This window comes from Molothrus ater, chromosome 16 (assembly GCF_012460135.2).
Source record: "Molothrus ater isolate BHLD 08-10-18 breed brown headed cowbird chromosome 16, BPBGC_Mater_1.1, whole genome shotgun sequence".
In the NCBI taxonomy this organism is placed as follows: Eukaryota; Metazoa; Chordata; class Aves; order Passeriformes; family Icteridae; genus Molothrus; species Molothrus ater.
Genome location: NC_050493.2, coordinates 16,510,349 through 16,525,172, shown reverse-complemented (window position 1 = coordinate 16,525,172; position 14,824 = coordinate 16,510,349). Strand labels below are relative to the sequence as shown.

Here is a 14,824-nt window from a genome sequence, read left to right as displayed (position 1 = left end):
AAGAGAGAAACAGACGACTGGCTGAATGGACGGTTCAAGGGCTCGGGATTCTCGGGCTGGTTGGGATCTATTCTGAAAACTGTGGTTTTAGTACTGTTTATTCTAGTTATTGTTATTGTAGTTGTTAGCATTGTTTTTGGGCTAATCAAGCTCATGGTTTACAAGAAGCTAATTTCAAGCTCATTTTCCCCTCCTGAAATCTATCATTTGGAAGCCCCTAGCACTCCAATGGATGACATGGAAGCCTCAATGGAAAACACTGACACTCCTGAAGAGGAGGAACCAATTTACCAGCCGTGTCTTGGTGAGCATTCTACCCCCCAAACACAGTCCTCTTCATTTTAAACAAAACAAGGGGGAGATGTTGCAGTGTGATTTCAAGCTTTACCTCAGAAACCTGGGTCCCTCCCCTGAAGGTGTGTCAATCATCGTTCCTTTCCCCACTCTGACCCCTGCCAAGCACTGTCTCCCAGTCCTGGAATTCCAGAAGGGCCTCGAGTGATTGGCAGATTCAAAGGATGCCCTTTACCCCTGGGGGGAGGGGGAGGCATTGGGCCATCCAGGGGTCCTTTGTCCCCTAAGACCTCCTCACACTTACCTGGTTGGTGGGCTTCCTACCCCTTCCCTCCCCCTCTCCCCCAGGTAAAAGGGCAGGCAACCACACGCTCTGGGAGTTCTGTTGGAGCTGTTGCTGCATTCAGAGGCCTGTGGGCCAGAAAAAACGCTCTGGATTGAAACCCTCCATCAGAACCGACTCCTTTCCTTCACCATCACCTTAAAGCTTCTCCATCAGAGGTAAACCTAAAGAGCGGACCCTCTTGTGGGAGGAAGCTCCATCCCGCAGCCACCAGAGCCCCGGCATGCCTGGACTTGTCTCCACGCGCCCAGGCGTAACACCCAGCTAGCCAAAAGTGTCTCTGGGTCGAAACACCACAGTTGTTGCTATTTGGTTCAGCAGCAAGGGCCAGACAAGCTAAGGCATGCCCCATTCAGCAATATCGGAAATAATATCAATAGGCTGGGAAGTGTCTTGTGGGAGGTTGCGGGGAAATTGGGAAGGAGGAGGTAGACGTGCCAAGGTGTGGAGGGGTAAAGATTTTTGGGAGGGAAGGAAGAAAGGGGCAGGTGGGAAGGAAGGGCGGGAAGGGCGGGAAGGGCGGGCGGGCGGGCGGGCGGGCGGGCGGAAGGAAGGAAGGAAGGAAGGAAGGAAGGAAGGAAGGAAGGAAGGAAGGAAGGAAGGAAGGAAGGAAGGAAGGAAGGAAGGAAGGAAGGAAGGAAGGAAGGAAGGAAGGAAGGAAGGAAGGAAGGAAGGAAGGAAGGAAGTCTTCCCACTCTGCCAGAGATGTTCTGAATGACTCTATAAGCCAACCCACCCCAGTCTGAATGCCTACAGCCTCTTCCAAACATGACTGTCAAGACATGTTTGGAAAACTACTTCAGGTAGTATTTCAAGTATCAGACATCACTGGGCTGAGGCTATGCAAACAGGCTCAGCCTTTGATGTGCTGCCCAGCTAACAGTGCCTCCACTACTGTCCTCCCCAGTAAAACAAAAGACAACCCAGCACGCATAACCAAGAACAGCCACTCACTTGTGAGAGAGCATGGAATCTCAAGATACTCATTCTTTCACAGCCCACATGGGCACTGCAGATATGAGTGTTTATTTCACGGTTAGCAATGACTAAAGGTATGAGTTACACATTGTAGCATCCATAGGCAGCAAATCATAGTAGCAACATGGTACTCACTTTGCATTTAATGACAAGATGAAAGACTGCACAAAGGTACACCAGGGCAACTCCAAAGGCTGGTAGTGAAAACAAGATACTAAACCTGGAAAAGACCAATTGGCCCAACTAGGGCTTAGGAAAAAAATATTTATCACATTGATGCTGGATGAGGGGGGAAAGAATTCAAACAGCAGCAAGTAAGAGCATCCCCAAAGGGGAATCAGTAACATGGGGATGGGCAGAACAGGCAGGGGAAGGAGTCACTCCGAGTTAGTTATAAGCACAGCTGGACCAGATAAAAGAAACATTTCACTACAGGGAGCCACATGCCCTACCTTTTAAGAGGTGTGTTAAGTTAGTCTGTTCTCCCCCCTTCCCAGCCACTTCACAGTCAAGGAGTTAGTTACAGCACAATGCACAGATCTAGTTAGTGAGGGTGGTCCAGAGCACCTATCCCTTTTAACAGACCTGTGTGACTTATGAGGGGCTTGGGAAGTGTCAGCCACACAATGCACAAGAGGGACTGATGGAAGCTCCTGGCAACCACACAGCACTACTTGGTGCCCTGCTTATGCAGTAATCCCAGACAAGGCTACTAAAGCTGTGTCTCCAGATACACTGACCCTGCCCTGTGCAGGGCATACGGCAGTGAACCCCAGCACTCCTCAGGCTGACCTGGACTCAGCTGGCATGAGAGAACAGAGAGAGACACTTGAAGTACTGTAAAGGCTTAGATCATTCCAAAGTGAATTAATATGGCCTGTAGTTCCAGTAACTGGAGAAAACGGAGATCTGGAAAGCAAGAACAAAAGCAGGTAAGTTCCTATACCCCCTGGACCACAAAAAAAGGAGCATATAATGTGTGAGAGAGGGCTTGGCTTCACAGCATTACACACTTCAGCACTGCACTACTGAAGAGCAGGTTTGCTGCTGCTGTCACTCAAGGAGCACAAAGTTACTTGCTCAAGGTGACAGTTGCAGAGCTGGAACTGAGCACTGATCTACTGAAAACTAGGTTGCTTGTTCTGTCTCATCCACCTCATGACTGAGAACACAGAAGTGTCTGCTTGCTCCTTTCCATCTAGTCACCAGCTCAGCAGACATCTGCCACATCACTATACTTATCCTATGGCTGCTTGCTAGGCAGCACCAGCCAGCTCCGTGGCTCCAGAACACTCACTCATCCCTTATTTTCAGCAAGCTGAACAGAACAACATCACATCAGATCTGAGGTCCTCTCAAAACCCAGAGTTAAAAACAAAGCCCCTTTTTCAAGGCCATTACCTTATCCTTCAGCTGCTGGCAAAGCTGCAATGAAACTGTGAAGAAGACAAGGGCATCATTTAACCATGGGACAACACATTCCACTTTATGGACATGGCTGACTTCATATCGCTGGCTGCCAAACTCACTGGAGAGGGGGGGAAAGAGCACAGCTTCACACACAACAGCATAGAACTCAACTGTCCTACATTCCCATAGGAGAGATTATGATTATTTCTATCACATTTAAATCAGCACCTGGCAAAGTTACAGAATGCAAACACTCAAGTCCACCTCTGACCAGATTTACAGTTAAGCAAAAGGGTGAAGTTAGGAACTTCCCTTCATTCCAGACAGGCACAGAGGCAGATGTCAATGCCAATAACCAAACACTCATTTTTGCTGTAAACTCTCATCTCTAGATAAACTCGTGGTATTGTCTAGATGGGCTGAATCCTGGAAATTCACATATTCTGGCCTTTAGGACCAAGTCATTCAAAAGACACAACAGAGCATTCACAGGTACAGCAAGTGACTCAGTCAAGGTTTTCCACTTCAGAGATGCTATAACAGAAACTGCATGTAGCTGTTGGGATTTCATCCTCAAGACATACCAACACCTGTTACCCAGGTACACTACCCTTGTAGTGACTGTACTTACAACATGGCCCCAGGGTTGTGTAAAACAGACCCTCCAGCAGGCTTGAAGTTCTAGAGAAGGAAAAGGTCATTAGGATTTTGATGTAGTAAACAAACCACTTAGAAGAAAGACAATTAAGGCTCACACTTTCAGTAGCCTGTCATCAAGAAACACCCATGCTCTATTAGCCTGGACCCTCCAACAATATGAAATCCCTTTTGTTAGAACCCCTCCTGCTCCTTCATGAAAGGAGTTCATTCCTTCATTGGCTGAGTTCAATGTAGCTACAAATGTTATCACTACAGAAATAAGATGAGAAGATCCAGAAGAAAAACAAAATACAGATTTTTAGGAAAATCTTCCTTATGGAAGGACTGCATTTCATAAAGCTTAAGAGTTTAAGGCTGTTTTTACAAGTTGACCCATGCAACAGGTGAAGCAGAAAACTATCTATCAAAACTCCATGAGGAAACCCAAGATTCTACTCAGATGTAAACTGGATTAATATAATTATGCCACAAAATTATCAAACTATATTTAAAGTATTTGCTAAGAAATGGCTTACTCCAGAGCACTGGTATGTTCTTCTGGGCTAAGCAGCGATGCCCCGAACTCGATTTAGAGCCAGTGTTCTGTGTGCAGCAGACCTAAACATACTTAGTACCAGCTGAACTTATTTCTGCATTATCTTATGAATATAACATTGCACCAGGTAGCAGTGTGATCTCCTCCTCACAGTGGAACGTCAGGAGAGGAAACTAAACAAGGCTCATGAGATAGCAGGCATCACCTTGGTTGTGCTGGGCTGAATCACGTGGAGCTGGTAGACAGTGAGGCACAGCTTGTTCAGATTAATATAGAAATTCACAAGGATGTCTGGAGGCAGCACAGGAGTGAACATTTTCTGGCAAGAGAATTAGTTTGTCAGTGAAAAGATCATAATTTCTAATGCTGGGAAATCATTCCCTTTTCCCAAGCCACACTCAATTACCCCATGACAAAAGAAAAACAATAGGAGAGAAACAAAGACTGAGCAGCTGCAGACAATGACTGTTGCTCTCACTGCTCTTGATCAAATGATGAGAGTGACAAGAGAGGATGAAGCAGTGTTCACAAGGGCAAATCATCCCTGGACAACACTCTTGGGCAGAGAACAGAATTTACTCTCAAGAGAACCAGAGTCCTCACGCCCAAGTCATCTGCATTCCCACAGGAAGATAAAGAACAGTCAAAACCAATCAGGATTTGCACTTGCTTAAGTTCTGCCTCAGGAGACACTTCAGGAACCCACTTCCACCAAGATGCAGCCCAGAATCCAAACTGCTGCAATGCTGCCAGACCTGTATAGAGATCTAGACCATCACATACTTACTGTGAGACCACTAGAGGCAATTTCTGGTAGTGTCAGAGTGGCAGGAGTGGTCAGTCGATTTCGGGCTCTGGAGAGCTGCAACATCACAGCATCCATAAGCTACAAGGTAATGTACAGAACCACTCCTGAGTGTGATTCCTGGACAGCTCTGGGCAGAGTGCTGCAGAATCCTACAGCCTTCTGCAAGTGTTAAAACAACAACCACCACTACCCCCCATCCTTCCAGGAATTCAGGAACTTATTGGGAAGGGCTGGCTCCCACATAAATGCAGTTTAACTTTCACCACCATCAGAGACTTATGAGACAGGTCAGGAGTGTTCAATACCAGTGACTGATGAGAGAACAGCTATTCATGACAAGAATACCAAGCCAACATGAGATCAATTACTGACGCTACAAAGGCATCAACAAACTCATCATCAGCTCTTCAGAAGAACAGGCATTAAGGAAAAAACAAGCTGCATTCTCAGTCTCCCCACTCCCACATCACAGGTCCAACTGCTGCATGGGCTCCCTCTGTTCAATAACCAGCTATGAGCGAGGCAGTAAATAAAAAGAACCAGCTCATTGTGAGGCCAATCCTGCCAGAAACCACAGTTCAAAGGCTCTTCAGGCAGACTTCCTCTTCCAGAAAAAAAGGGGAAGCAACATGTCTGTCACAGATCTCATGACTGCTAAGATGAAGGCATTTTGTATAATATCTCCCCTCACTTCCACTTGAGTTTTCTCATGTTTGATGTTGTGATGAATTCTAATGAGCAAGCCGAAATTCTGTTGCCTTCAGAGAGCATTTTCAAGCAGAAGGTTGGGCTTCACTGCCATTGCAGCAGCTGCTCTGTATTAGACACCAGAAAATACTACTGGCAAGAGAGAAGTCACTTTCAGATTTTCAGTAAATCACAAGTACTGTCATCTTCTGTTTACTGATGGCTGCCTCACTGCTGCTCTTGCCTGCAGCACTGACCAACAGAGAGTAAGTTATGTAACAACATCTTCCACAGAAGATCAAGGAATATCCTCCTACATTATCACTGGTGTGTAACGGTGCACTGACTGCTCAGATTACTGTTCACCAGGATGTACAGCCCTGTTACTAATGCTAAACTAGTACAGATTCATATAAAATATGAGGTCACGTGGACACTTCTTGACATGGGTATGCATGGGTACAACTATTAAGTCTGTTTCCACTAAGAGACTCAGACAGTAATCTGCATTAACTGTGTTTAAAACAACAAATGGAGGAAGGAAAAATGCATGTTCCTACCCAAGCACCAGGAGCTTTCTCCTCACCTTGAGCACCTCCAAGCCTGTTTTGAACTGGTAGTTTGCATCTCTGTTCATAAGCAGGTAAATGGCTTGGTTCACATGGTTTCTAGCATCCTGGATCTGCAAAGGTACAAATACAGTCCTATGAAAGAAACACTCTGTAGTAACATGTACTCGGTAGTAAAGGTTTCCCCAGTTATCTCACTGACCTTAAGAATAGTGTCTTCTCAAATGTAATGCTATGTCTAAATGTCAGATAGTGTCTAACACAAACCTACCACTGGTTCCCAGAAGCATTACTGGGTTCTCCACTCATGGACTGGAGATACAGAACAGTCTGACAGCTACAACCTGGATTGTCAGTACAAATATTGCTCCTGTCCTGACATCAGGCATTCTCATCCTGGGAGTGCTCTGACCATGACTGCTTGGTAGGAATTCTCACTGGTAATGGCACACAGCAGTCAACTCCAGCAAAATGAACAATTATTTCATTCCATCAGAGCTAAAACAAATGACATCAATGAACAACAAGCACTGATTTCTAATACAGTGTCTCTGTCAATATCCCAGAGTACTTCTAAAGTGAAATTGTTGGGATTGAGAGTCATCTCCAGCATCAAGAAGCTGTGCCATTGTGTGGGACTGGACCAGACTCAGGACACAGCTGGCTCAAGTTCCTCTCAAGCAAGAGGAACACAGTCACAAAAGCAAGGTTGACAGGTGTATCCTTGCTTTCATGAGAGCAAGGACAAACCAGAGGAAGACAATGGCCCTGGGAGAAGCTGACTGCGTTCAATTTTAGGCAGCAGCATGAAAAGGGAAAATCAAACCCAAGTAAATTAGAGGGTGCAAATGGAACAGCTAAGCAGGGAAGCCTGTACAAGAAGTGTCTGCTGGGAGACAGGCTACACAGCTTGGGGCATTTTAGTTTGATATATTTACAATGCCCTCCAGCAGTCACAGCTCCCAGCCCTACATCCTTGTAGAAGCCTCCCTGGCATAGACCTGGCTCTGGTTCCTTCTAATGCAGAGCTCAGGGAATACAGAACAGCCCTGCTCTTAGAAAGCTCTTGCACTGGAGGCCACAGAGAGAAGAGTGAGAATGGTAAATCCACTGTCGGACTGCAGAGAGACTGCAGCTACCTGGGCATCTCCAAATATCAGCATCTCCGGCCTTGACATCTCCTAGAGGCTTCTGAGCAAGCTAAACTGCTCCTGGCAGCACTACCAAGCAATGCCAACCCTGCTGTTATGATGCTCCATTCATATTCCCCCTTGACTTTGCTTTGTTTTCTAATCAACTTCCTCAAAATTTATGTGCCTGCACTTGTGTTCCTCAAAAATGTGCCTGCACTACAATTTCTTACCCATGACTTCACTTTGTACAGAGAAATAAAACTCCAACTATCACCACTCAGTAAGGGAAGACACTCCTTTGAGATGCTAATTTTTAATTCAGACAGGCCAAAGATCACCATATAACCACTTTAAACGCTTTTGCACTCAGTCCTTTAGGCACTCACACTCCATATCTGAACAACGTTAGAACACAAAATGCAAGTAAATAAAGGAAGTTGTTTTCCATAAAAGCTGGTAGAAGTCTTCCAACCAGGCAGCAGTACAAAATAGCCACAAAAGAGGAGGCACTGCTGAGTGTTCTCACAAAAACTTTCTTGCTTTGTTGCAAGGCATGAACAAACACAGTCAAGTTTGGTATTAACATCCCAAGTACACAATTTTCTAGATTTCTACAAATTTGCTAGGTAGAGCTTTCGCTGCTAAAGAAAATGTTGGGAACTGCACTCAATGCCAAATGCACTCATCACCTAGAAAAACCTGAGCTATGGCACAAGGAAATACATTGAATCCATCTTCCTCCAACCTACTCAGCTACGACAAATTGAGGCAAACCATGTCTTCAGACACTAGGTCGGGTCCTGAAATCGGGTATGTCCCAGCAAAATTATGGGAAAGAGATTCTGGTTCTGGATAGCTGCATTATTTTAACTCCTTACCTGCGGGAACTCAGACATGCTACTGAACACAGTAAGTTGTTCTCAGTGTAAACAAATGAATCTGTAAGAGAATGAGAACATGCTACTCAAAGCCCCTGAAGCTGCTCTTTGCCCTTCTAGCTTGTGGTGACATGGGACAGTCCTGCACAGGCACCTCAGGCACTCCTTTACAGGATCATGACTGCTATGCAGACAGCCTTCAGATCAACTGGTGTGTAGGGAATGAGCCCACCCAGGCACCCTAACTCAATTTAACTGATTTAATTGCACCTGCTTCCTCCCTTAGCTTTTACCACTGTAGCTCATGTGGAATGGACATAACAATCTCTCTCAAAAGACTAAAGTTACTGCTCAGAGAGCACTGAAGCTGTGGATGGGTGGGCATCTAGAGCCAACAGGTACCTGCTGCAATTTCCACTGCTTGTCTTCCCGGAATGCAAAATGCAGGAGCTGATTGTTTCTGGGCATTTTCAGATTAACATCCTTGAAAAAAGAAACAAAACACATGAGAGCAAGAAATGCCTGTATGCAAAAGATGGGGGCTGGCAGTCACATTCCCTTCTTCCAGACCATCCTAGCAAACTGCCTTCTGTCCTGGCACAGCCAGAACCTCAGTGCTTCCACAGGATGATATTAATACAAAGAATAGGTTGAAATGCACTGAGTGAATCAGGATCCTGGCAGGACACATGACCTCAGCCCAGAAGGTCCCCAGGGCAACTTGTTATTACACAATAAAGGTGGTGAAGGCAAGGAATCCCAGTGGAAGTTGACTACAGCACTCACCACCAGGTGGTGATGGTAGAAGGGGATATCAGATGCTGAATCTTGATAAATTTCAATGGTTGCTGAAACATCTAGGCCAATTAGGGAGAACTGACAAAGAACACTGATCACTGGTAACACAAAACCAGGGTGACCTCCCTCCCTGAGGTGATCAAAGGCTGATAAGGCTGACACCCACCTATTGCCATACAAAGCAAGAAGTGTTGCAAGTACTCACAGCTTGACACAGTGCATCTCCCTGCAGTGTCATCACACCTTTCACCTGGTCTGTGCTGGAATGAGAGGAAACATCTAGGCAACACATGTCACAAGAGGCACCTATCAATTGCCAGCCTAAAACCTCCCCTCCTCATCCTGTGTAGCCAGCACAGCTCCTCCTGCCCAGGGTCTGAACACTGCTCCTACCAGCAGCTGAACACCACACACACTTTCAAGCCCCCAATTCTTGGCCTGTGGTGAACTCCAGTCATATTCTTTACGGACCACCTCACCCTAACTGCTCTGCCTAAAACATTACCTTCATTTCTGATCCCATTCTTATTCCATTTATCACCTGTCAACAATTTGGCTGCTGTTACAAACAGCTCGAGCAGGCACAAGCACAAGACAATAAATTAATTACTGACATTGAAGAGTTAGACAATTCCTACAGGAGTTGAAAGCTACAACCCGCACCCCATTCCAAGAAAAAAGACCCTAAATAAGTAAAACCCCACAACCTTAAAAAAATAAAAACCCCACACCCCAAACTCTTTGAAAGGTCCTGCAAGATGACTCACATGTATAACGGTCTGAGGAGAAGACTGAAGCATCTAGTTGGGCCATACCTTACATTTTACTGTATAAGAGACTCTTTTGATCAACACTACAAGATCCACCTTACAACAAGTGAAAACTAAGTTAACTAAGATCTGAAGAAGACAATGTTCAAACCTAGTACACAATTATTGCATGATTCCTTGCAATGATGTGACAGTCCTAATGACTAAGGTTAATTGCTTTGTGAAAAGCTTGTGAACTCCACCAATACTGAGACCACTGAGGATCAAAAAATGGATATCAATTTCAGAAGAACTGCACACCAACAGCACCTTCTGCACAAGCCTCAGTTTGCTTTGTGTGAAGGAGATTTACTATTGCTATTTTACGGAGATTAGGAGAAAGGTTAAGATTTCTCCATAGTCAGGGTCAGTAACTGAGCCAAGAGCAGAATTCAGGTCTTGTAACTGCAACTCCCTGTGTCATAATCAGAAAAATGCCCTTTGGCAAACTGCCCACAGCACTGAGGCAACACACAGGCATGTGGTCAGGAATCAGTGACTACATTATAGGTGTAGGCACAAAATGGCACAAGGCTGGCTCAGGCAGCCCTGGAGCACAGCTACAGACTGTTACCTTCACCTGCCATGAAAACTAGTTTGTTTTCCTTAAGGCAAAATCTCCTATTAAAGAAAACCCAGGCCTTCTGCAAAGCCCTACACCACAGATCCTCCAGGATCTGCACCCTTTGCTGCAGAGGGAAGTGACCTGCTGACCATCACCACTTACCCTGATGTGCTTAGTACAAAGTTCTCTTGCTTGACAGCTCCTCCTGAGCCACTGGTGGGAAAGGCAAAGCGGTGGGAGGCCTCCTGCCCAAGAGAGGACACAGTGAATGCTGGAGCATCTGCCTGGGTCCAGCACACCATGAGCCAGGAACAAAGATAATGTGGACACCATCAAGTGGCTAAATATGTAGCAGTCACCTCTGCCAGCCTCCTGAAGTTCACCAAGCAGAGCACTTGGATTTCCTCGTACTGCAGGACTGGTGAAGCCCACGAGGAGGCTCAGCACATGCAACCCATAGTGAAAGGCATTTTCAAATCCCACACCCTGGAGCTGGGCAGTGCCAGCAGGATCCCCAAGTTGCCCACAGAAGGAGCAGCACCTGACAGCTCAGCTCTGCATACCCTCAGGCACCACAGTGCTGCTCCTTATCACAGCTGGTCTTTACACATGAAGGAAGTGTAGAGAGAACACCAGTCCTCCTCGGCCCTTCATCTGGTTATACTGGCTGGTGACTGCCCTTTTACACACTTCACCCTCAAAACTATAATAAATTCTTCAAAACAGGTACTATATATAAAGGTATTGCAGTCTATTGTCACCTGCCATTGACTCCAGTCCTGGGGTTTTGAGTCAACACTAAGGCACTCGCAGCTGCTCTGGCACTTGCCCCTCACCTCCACATTTTTGGCCCTGCTTTTCCATCACTCCATAACCTCTAAAAGCCAAGGAGTGTTAAGGGGCTGGGCCTGTTGAACATTGACCCAGCAGACACACAGTGCATTCACCATGCACGGAAGTCCCTTTGGCCAGTTCCTCAGTGGCTGCTTGGAAAGAGTCAGCCCCACAGCACATGCTCAGGCTGGAGAAAGGTGAGAAAAGGGCTGCCCATCTGCTTCAGCTGAACACATCAGGCCTCTGAAAGGGACAGGTACCAGCAGAGGAGTGGGCAGGTTGAGGAAAGGATGATTCTGAACAAGGAGAGCACATGCCAGTAATTACTGCACATGTAGCAGCTGTCACCTAAAGGCCATGTTGCTTGCTTCCACCAGCACACATCAGAGTTACAGCAGATTCAGATTCTCTATTCGAGAAAATGTTTGTATCTCAGTCAAATGCCTGGCAGATAGGTCTGGCTGGCTCCATGTACCTTTTCGAAGCAGCTCTCAGCAGAGGATAAAGAACAGAGAAATCTTGGGGATATCAGATTTACTGTGAATCCTCAAGAGCAGAGGGCAAGCAAGCACCAGGGAAAGAACTGGACATGCATGAATGACCATTCTGTGCAGCCTCTATCAAGAACTTTTTCCTGCAGGGGAAACCTATCACCATTCCTTACACAGAAGGTCAAACAAAACTCAGACAAAATTAACCTCACCTTCAAAATATCCTGCAGCTGTCTCAAAACAGCATGGACCTCTTCTTGTAAAAGCCATTTAAATTCTTCTTCCTACGTAATGGAAAAATAGCAGTGCAATCATTAGACATCAAACACTGCAAGCAAATCTCTCAGACATATGCCAAAATTATTTAAGTTTTAAGTGTACTGCTGTTTCTGCGCTGTTTAAATAAAGGAGAACAAAAGTTTTCTTCCTGATTTGTTGAAACACCTCAGTCTCCACATCTCCACTTCTCCACCTCAGTCCAATGAACTGTCCTCATTATTGCCCTTTGTTTAAGAAAGCAATTTGGTACACAAATCACTGTACCAAAAAACCTAGAATTGAATGCAACTTTCAGAGCAAAGTAAAAATACTACTGTGTCAAAAAGTGGGGCATCTTTTTATGCTGTTAAGATGGACTCACTTGGCTGCCAGACACATAACCAGCCTCCCTCACTGCCCCTTCCTCAGAAGGAAATAAGATAATAGGCCAAGGTAAAGCTAGAGAGATCCATTACCAACTCCTGGCACAGACAAAACTGAATCAATTTGCAGACAAATTCGTTGCTAATTAAGTGGTAAGAAACAAAGATAAGAACTAAAATGAGCATCCCCACCCACATCCCCAGCATTTCCCCAAGCAATAGCAGTCTAAAACCAAAACAGTTAAACTGAAAAGGGGGTGGGGGGGGACACAGGCTGGGGACTCCCAATCATTGGGGCAAATTCAGTAATGAACAAGGTCGGATCTGATGACTCACTGCCTTGAGCCTCCATTGGCTGCTGCCACAGAGAAGCCTGTACAAAGCAGACCCTCAAAGCAGATCTAGTGTTCCTGTTAAACCATGAGTCCCCATGCAGGTCATCAAAGAAGTGGGGAATAGAAGCAAGCATGGGACAAAGAAAAGATTGCCACTCGTCATCCTGTAAGAAAAGAGAAATTTTCCATGGGGAGAGTTCTGAGCAGGTTGCCCACAGAAAAACAGGCAAGCTATGGTCAACTCAGATTTTTAAGCTTGCAGTTTCTCTGCTAGATGGTTCCAGTTCACCATGAGGAACACAACCCCCCACTGATGTGTCATCACCTTATGCAAGAGTTATCTCAACAACCAGTAGAACAAAATCAGGCTTGTTTCAGCAAACATTTATCCAAGGCAGGCACACACAACAAAGCCAGGCAGGATTCTCTGTTATCCTTCAAAGCAGTTTGAGTGCAGGACCACTGACTTTGATGCTTTAATCCTCTTTTGGGTGTCTGGGAATTATACTGATCATAGAATATTCTTAACTGGAAGGGAGCCACAAGGATCATGAAGTCTGTGTGTGGGCTCTACACAGGACAGCCCCAAGAATTCCACCATGTGCCTGAGTGTTGTCAAAACTCTCCCTGAAATCTGTCAGTCAGGGTGCTATTGCTATGACCACTGCCCTGGGGAGCCTCTTCCAGTGTCTGACCACCCTCTGGATGAAGAAACTTTTCCAAATATCCAGCCTAAACCTCCCCTGACAGAGCTCCATGCTGTTCCCTCAGACCCTGTCACTAATCACCAGAGAGAAAATGGATGTGCAACTCTCACTCTGTAATGTTTGGCGTCCTCCAGGTTCCCAAAGGAACAGTGATCGCCATGGGTGCAGCAGATACCTTTAGTACCTCCAACACCCACCACTATCATGTAGGTGTTTCTACTCAAAATGCCCATTGGTATCTTTCTTCCCTTTAGTCACAGCAAGAAATCGCCTTTCCCCTGCCCAATAATTTTGGCCTAAGTCAAGTTGGTGCACATCTGTGTGCTGCACAGCTGTGTTTTTGGGGAATGCTGGTCATACGCTTCTAAACCATATGACATTAGAAAAACCCGCTTTCCTATGTGGATTTCCATCCATACCGACGTATCTCTGAACCCTATCTCCATACCAGAGATGTCATTCCTCCTCGGAGATCCTGTCCCGGGGAGGTCGCAGTGACGCCTGCTCTGCGCCGCCCCCGCTGCTACTAGTTCACTAGGGCGGTTCGGGCACCCGCCATGTGAGGGGCGCTTCAGCGGGACACCAAGGTCAAAGGGCACACTCACGGTGTGCCGGGAGCAGGGCGACCCCGGCCTTGCCACCCCACCCAACCCATCGGAGGAGCAGCGTTGGCGGCAGAGAAACCCGGGCGCCGCTGCTGGGCGAGGCGGGAGGAGGCCGCGGCCTCCGAGCCACACGGCGACGGCGCTCGGGCATCGGCCCGAAAGCCTGACCCGACAGCATGCCGGAACTTCGGCAGCGCCTCCAGTTAAAGCAGATGCACTGGGGCTGGGCCCGGGCAGCCCCTGCACAGCGCTCGGCCCGGGCCCAGGCGCAGGGGACGGCCTTACCGCCATCCCGCGGCTCCCTGCCCGAGCCCGGCCAGACAGAACGAATCTACGGGGGCCTAGCAGCGCTCGCCCTGGCCCCGCCGAGCGCCCACCCGACTCACCAGCACCGCCCGCTCCCCCTGCGTCGCCATCGCCGCCGCCATACCGACACCGCCGGCCCCGCCCCCAGCACCCCACGCGCACGGCCCAGCAATGCTTGATTGGGCAGCGCCGCTCGCCTCCGCCGTCCGTGAGGGCGGGGCCCCGTGCGCGACGACAGCAGGGCGGGACTTCGCCCGCACAGCCCCCGAGCCTGTCCCCGCTGCAAGATAGGTCAGACCTGCCCGTCCCCAGCCCAGCGCACATCGGCGACGCTCAAAACGAGCTGCGTGTAAGAATACTCAAATGAGTGGAAGTTTAATCACTTCTTAAAATAAATACATTTATCCTGGCAGTGAGGTCTTTGTATAGAAGTCGGCG

General features: G+C 47.2%; 1 protein-coding gene across 1 annotated transcript; it reads right to left on the bottom strand.

Moving 5' to 3' along the window:
• Window positions 1–1,623: 1,623 nt before the first annotated feature.
• On the bottom strand, window positions 1,624–14,546 carry ROGDI (rogdi atypical leucine zipper). Its single transcript, XM_036392743.2, has 11 exons — window positions 14,467–14,546; window positions 12,005–12,076; window positions 10,630–10,712; window positions 9,299–9,353; window positions 8,698–8,778; window positions 6,302–6,397; window positions 5,008–5,106; window positions 4,426–4,539; window positions 3,657–3,706; window positions 3,017–3,143; window positions 1,624–2,524 (listed from the first exon to the last, which is right to left on the bottom strand). The coding sequence occupies exons 1-11, from the start codon at window positions 14,506–14,508 to the stop codon at window positions 2,483–2,485; spliced, it is 861 nt and encodes a 286-aa protein (XP_036248636.1). The 5' UTR covers window positions 14,509–14,546; the 3' UTR covers window positions 1,624–2,482.
• Between the last annotated feature and the right edge of the window lie 278 nt (window positions 14,547–14,824).

Excerpts from the sequence above, each read along its gene's own strand:
- ROGDI (XM_036392743.2), bottom strand. The coding sequence starts at position 14,508 with ATGGCGGCGGCGATGGCGACGCAGGGGGAGCGGGCGGTGCTG. Across the intron at positions 8,779-9,298 it reads GAGATGCACTGTGTCAAGCT|GATGTTAATCTGAAAATGCC; the intron begins GTGAGTACTTGC and ends TCTTTTTTCAAG. Across the intron at positions 3,707-4,425 it reads TTCAGCCCAGCACAACCAAG|AACTTCAAGCCTGCTGGAGG; the intron begins GTGATGCCTGCT and ends TTCCTTCTCTAG.